Raw genomic sequence first — 6000 nt, 5'->3', positions numbered from 1 at the left:
CCGCCAGCCCAAACTTCACCGCTGTGCCCAGTGTAGGTTTGCCTACTATTGTGATCGCACCTGCCAGACTGCATGCTGGGATGAACATAAGCAGGAGTGTGCAGCTATCAAGAAGATCGGCAAGGCACCAAATGAACATGTTCGGTAAGGAGAACCAGATAATTGAAAACTCTATGTGCTGATGCATTTATGATATTCCTGGTCAGGACATTAGTTCACTGGACACATCTTTCTGGTTCCTCCATTTCTACCAAGTGTAAAATGAATGAAGTAAATTCAGGGTCCTGCATTGTCAAATAATGTATAATTCTTAAATAGTTAAAAGAAGACATTAGTACAACCACAAGACAGTTTCACTGATTGTTAAATTTTCTGTAGTGTTAAAGATAGAATGATGGGCAGAGGAACAAATGTTATACAAACTGCACTTGTTTGAACAAATCACAGATGATAAATCTAATGAAAAGATTACCACAAATTCTGCTGAGCATTTTCATGCATTAACTAAGAAGATGAAGCCTCCAGTTGTCTAAAATAGCAACTTTAAACTGTAGTTCTTCAGTATTATTTATTCCAAAAATAACTACGGAAGAAAAAAAAATCTGGACAAATGTCAAAGCAATTTCAGCAATAACAAGAAAGTTATCCCTTGTATAATTTCAGAAATACACTATATGGATAAAAGTATTTGGACACATTGAATTCAGGTGTTTTATATTGTGTAATAAATCTTTTTATTTTGTTTATCCTATCATGTAAAATGGTCACAAGATGCTTAAGAGTTTGTCTTTATTAATTTCACTCAATGTTAATTTTTTAAATCATTATATTTTTTGAAATGCTGCTAGATTTCATATTCTGATCATAAATAATCATTTAAAACCACAATTTCTAGTTTCTTTAACTTTCACTTAGGAATAAAAAATTGAAATTGCTTTGACATTTATTATGATGAGTATTGATGGTTGTGGTCATGTTTTAAATCAGTGGGAGGAGGAAGTCGTATGACCTGCAGGTGTGAAGTTTCCCAGTGTTTTTGTGACAGATTCTTAGTGTCCATCTGATTCCAGTTATTTACAGATTAACTGACACAAATTTGCTCTTTGCATAAATCTGGTTATTTTTTTCTCAATACAATCCTTTAAAATTTCTAAAATGCTCATAATAACTCTTAAATATACCTGAGAAACTGTGGGACAAAAATCTTTAAAAAAAATATAAAAAATGATGGAGCAAAACTTGTCAAACAAAATTTGGGTGATTGCCCAAACTTCTGACCATGACCGTATGCATCTGTATCTGAGTGTTATCGTCCCTCCATCTGTATTATGACCATTTCCAGCCTGGCGGCCCGTGTGATCTGGCGCATACACAAAAACACAGGCCTGGCGTCAGACAGTCAGCTGATCTCAGTGGACAAGCTGGAGGACCACGTTGCTGATATGTCTGAGGAAGATCTAAAACGGCTTAAGGCTGACGTGAACAGCTTCATGGAATACTGGTCCTATGGAAGCAAGCAGCACTCTGCGGACTACATCTCACATATCTTTGGGATTGTAAGGACTCACTATACATCAGCAAACTTACAACTAAACTGCACAGAGTCTGAAACAGAGTCTTGGGCTTCCTCTCACTTCTCTTCCTCACTTCATTGTCTGTCTTTAGATTAAGTGTAACGGCTTCACACTCAGTGACCAGAGAGGCCTGCAGGCTGTTGGTGTGGGTCTTTTCCCAAACCTTTGTCTGGTCAACCACGACTGTTGGCCCAACTGCACCGTCATCCTCAACCATGGAAAGTATGTGTCTGGACTCCTTTAAAGTCCCAATTTAACATGTCAGACCGATAAAATAGGCTTCCAGTGTCCACATGAGTTAAATGCATTTAAATATCTTCTTTTTTTCATTTTAGTTAAGAGTCAAACCATTTTTATTCTTGTCAACAAAACCTCTGAAAGTCAATTAAAATAACTACTTAAGAGTATGACTGCATATAATCTTTAAAAAAATCCTAAAAACTTGACAGCATCACCAGATAATAAAGTAAATGTCTCGGTTGATCTTGTACATTTGATGTTTTCCCTCCTCAGTGAAATGCCTCTATAGCTGAGACCTGTACCATATGAGTAGGTCAGTATCAATCAGAAAAAAATAAACTATTTTTACATTTAAAAGTCTCTTGTTTGTTTTTCAGCCAGTCAGCTTTGAGTTCTGCTCTCCACTCCAAGAGGAGGTCTGTATTACTGCTGTTCACCCTCACCCTCTGTGGTTTTATGGTGGAGGAACAACCGCCCTCACAAGGCTTTACTTTTTAGATCCATCCACTCAAGTTTGAATAAAATACAACCATGTTTATTCACATATTTGATAGTCTGTGTCGACTTTAGGTTGTATAAAAAGTGGTTTACAAAGATAATATTTTCACATATCCAATTTATTTAAAACATTTTTGTTGTTTGTTCTACCATGGAAACAGGGTTTGAGGGTTTTTGCTTCCTCTATCAGCACAGTAGTGGTGTGAATTATCTGTACTGAAAACAAGGGCTGTATCATATGTGGATTTACAGTAAATAAGAACATGTAACTGCACAGCTACATCTGGACTCTGCTTAAACTTCATTTCCTGTGGTTCTCTCCCAGGATTGAGCTGCGAGCTTTGGAAAAAATAGGTGAAGGTCAAGAGTTGACCGTCAGCTACGTGGATTTCCTGAACTTGTCTGCTGATCGCCAGAAGAAGCTGAAGGAGCATTTCTACTTTGACTGCTCTTGTCAGCACTGCAGCCAGCACATTAAGGATGACCTGATGATGGCCGCTGCAGACAGCAAGGTGAGTGAAACAGTTTGCATTGACAGTACAAGTCCAACACTGGGAGAAGAAGTATTCAGATTTACTCAGCTGCATTGATAATACTGTTGTAGGAAAAGTTTTGGCAGTGACAAAAGTTTTATTTTTTGAATGCTTTGCTGCTTAATTTTTTTATCTACATGTTTCAGTGAGGAATAATTCTAAGCATTTTATTAGTTTCAAAGAAATTTATTGGCAAATAAACACAGTTTGTGTCACTGCTGAAATGTTTAGCGATGACTGTACACTGTGAAAATACTCCACTACAAGTAAACATTCAGCATTCAAGACTATCTTTTATGGTCCCTGTCAGTGTGTTATTACAATACATGATGCTTTCGGATTCATTTCACTGCTGTAGATGTTGAAGGTTAAGCTTATTTGAGCTACTATATATCTGATGTGTTTTGGTCATTAATGCATCCTATTCTGTAAGATCATCCTAAATTTGTGGCATTGCAGTCTGGTGAGAGAAGTTATCTCATCTTGGGCTTAGAATAACAGACCTGTTTTAGTTGAAAGAAAGCCTTTTCCAGCAAATCCTAATATTACAAAAAGTTTATACATCTTAATCTCTCAGTTTCTGACATTCAGAACATTCCAAAGTAACACTATAAGAGATATGCTTTTCACTTAATAGAAAAGAAATCTCATGAAAGAAATCAAATCTTAATCTAGATTAGATTAGATTAGATTAGATTAGATTAGATTAGATTAGATTAGATTAGATTTAATTTATTGGTCCCCGTGGGGAAATTCGTCTTCACTGACATTACAGGAAAAAGACATTACATAACATACAAGAAAAAGATAACATAACATTACAAGAAAAAAAAGACAGTAACATTATACAACACAGATGACAACAACAACAGTAGGGGCAGACATAACGAAAAGAGACATCTGAAAAGTATAAAATACCTCAAAGTTGTAATTTAGTATGGCATTTAGTTAGATTTATCCACTGTGATTATGAGAATATATGCCTGTTTTTGTGTCTCCCCCTCAGCCCTCTGCTGACAAGGTCAAAGAGGTGACCGCCTTCAGCAAAGAGTGTCTGGAGAAGATCGAGACGTCCCGCATTGAGGGGGATTACCAGGAAGTAAAGCACACTGCTTTGAACTGTCCATTGGACCATCAGCGTGTTCTGTCTCTGAGTCTGTCTCCTGTGTTTGCTCTGTCCTTGTCTCCATCAGGTGGCGAAGCTGTGTCAGGAGGCTCTGGCGAAGCAGGAGAATGTCCTCGCTGACACTCACCTGTATAGGCTGCGTGTGCTCAGCGTCTCCAGTGAGGTGCTGTCATACCTGAGGTCCTTCTCTGAGGCTGCAGAGTGTGCACGCAAGATGGTGGAGGGATACATGTGAGTGATGACTGGGAATGTCAAGGAGGGGAAGAAAAAAAGAGCTTTGGGAGAACTCCTTGATAATGCTTTTACTTGTTCAAAAACTATGCAATGTAAAGTACACCATCAAAAAAGTTTTTAGGTATGTTCTGGAAAATAAATGAAGAAAATGTGAATACAGCACTATTTTTGCTTAATCCACCAAATTGAATATTTTGTCGCACGATGTTTGGAAATTTATTTTGGGCTTTCATCCACACAAACCATTAAAAGACATTGGACAAAGAGAGACAAAGTAGATATACAGAACTAAATAACCCAAATAAAACAGAGTATGAACAACTACTGAAGTTAAATAAATAAAAGCCCACCACAGAAAAAATAACAGTCATAGCAAAAGATTAAGTATTTATTCAATGTTTCAATGTATCCTTACCTTTCACTTAAACAGTGAAAGCTTCAGTTCTCACCTATAGACTAACTGAAATCATGACAAACAGCTGACACATATGCAGTTTTTCTATAACTTTTACTGTGACGTCTCCAATCAGCCAGAAACAACAGCCTTCTGCGAATACTACACAAACAGTGGGAAATAGTGCATTTGTTGAGTTTAGCACTAGATCATCTGTATTGTATATTTGCTAGAAATTGTATTTATATACAGTCATGGAAAAAATTTTAGACCACCCCTTTTGTTTGGACAAATATAATGATAACAACAAAAATAGCTCAGAGGAGTTTAATTTCAGAGCTGATATCTAGTCATTTTCCATGGTTTTATTGATAATAACCAAAATCACTTAAGTTCTCACATCAATAGCTATGACATTGCACTGCCAAAAACAGTGCTTTTATGCATTCCATGTTTTCTTTTCTGTTTCAGTCACATGATACACACAAGAGTTAGGACTTGATTGCATAACCATTGTTTCTGATGACTTTTGATTATCTAATATTTTTTTCTGACTGTATCAGACTTTAAAAACATAGGCAGTGTTATTATTAGGATCTAATTTTTGTTAGTTTAGGATCATTTACTGACTAATTTCAGTAAATGATCCTGTATCGGATCTCTTCTCTGCTCTTCTTTAACAGGAAGCTGTACCATCCCAACAACGCCCAGCTGGGCATGGCCATCATGAAGGCAGGTGTCACCCAGTGGCATGCAGGGCAGATTGAGGCAGGCCACGGCATGATCTGCAAGGCGTACAGCATCCTCATGGTCACCCATGGACCCAACCACTCCATCACCAGAGACTTAGAGGTACATGGAGATGGGGTGACATTTAGTGTGGCAAGTCCAGTGACATCAATGCTTGGAAAGAGTTTAATAGTGGTGTTTTGTCTATGTTTGCAGACCATACGCACACAGACTGAGCTGGAGTTGAAGATGTTCAAGCAGAATGAGACGGTCTACCAAACCATGAGGGAAGCAGCTCTGAAGCCTCCTGCTGAATCAAAGGCCTAAAGGCTCCTCAAACATCATCACAGTCACCGCTGGTCATGCCACAAGTGGAATCCTCTTCTGATGTTCTGACATGTGTCTTAACTCTGACATATATACCCAGTATAACATGTCTGCTAAAGCACTGCACCCAGTCTCTGTGCTGAGTTCTTAAGTTAAATGAAAGTCTGATGATGCACTGTTAAAACCAACTATTGCAAATGTAACAGGTTGCTTGTACAGTATCTATAATAAAAGTGGAGATACAAAGTGTGTTTGTTGTAATCATGTGGAAAAAGGTATTAACTGAACCAGTATGTTAATATCATTCAATTCAGTTCAATGTGTCAAATGTCAAAACCAAAAATG

The 6000-nt window shown here is 37.5% G+C and overlaps 1 protein-coding gene across 2 annotated transcripts in view; it reads left to right on the top strand.

Annotated features, from left to right (window-relative positions):
• The window catches only part of smyd1a (SET and MYND domain containing 1a), a 10473-nt gene extending 4557 nt beyond the window's left edge, over positions 1-5916 (top strand). For both annotated transcript variants that reach the window (XM_030150672.1, XM_030150671.1), the window contains 9 exons: positions 1-144; positions 1343-1556; positions 1666-1796; positions 2192-2230; positions 2638-2824; positions 3852-3944; positions 4039-4202; positions 5283-5451; positions 5545-5916. The exon at positions 1-144 is cut by the window's left edge and continues 33 nt beyond it. In XM_030150672.1, the coding sequence (XP_030006532.1) occupies positions 1-144; positions 1343-1556; positions 1666-1796; positions 2192-2230; positions 2638-2824; positions 3852-3944; positions 4039-4202; positions 5283-5451; positions 5545-5655 (1252 nt within the window). In that variant the 3' untranslated portion in view covers positions 5656-5916. The remainder of the gene's footprint in view (positions 145-1342; positions 1557-1665; positions 1797-2191; positions 2231-2637; positions 2825-3851; positions 3945-4038; positions 4203-5282; positions 5452-5544) is intronic.
• The last annotated feature ends 84 nt before the right edge of the window (positions 5917-6000 follow it).

The sequence above is a fragment of the Sphaeramia orbicularis genome, chromosome 12 (genome assembly GCF_902148855.1).
Source record: "Sphaeramia orbicularis chromosome 12, fSphaOr1.1, whole genome shotgun sequence".
Classification (NCBI taxonomy): Eukaryota; Metazoa; Chordata; class Actinopteri; order Kurtiformes; family Apogonidae; genus Sphaeramia; species Sphaeramia orbicularis.
Note: the sequence above shows the minus strand (reverse complement) of the source record. Positions and strands in the feature narration are given on the sequence as shown.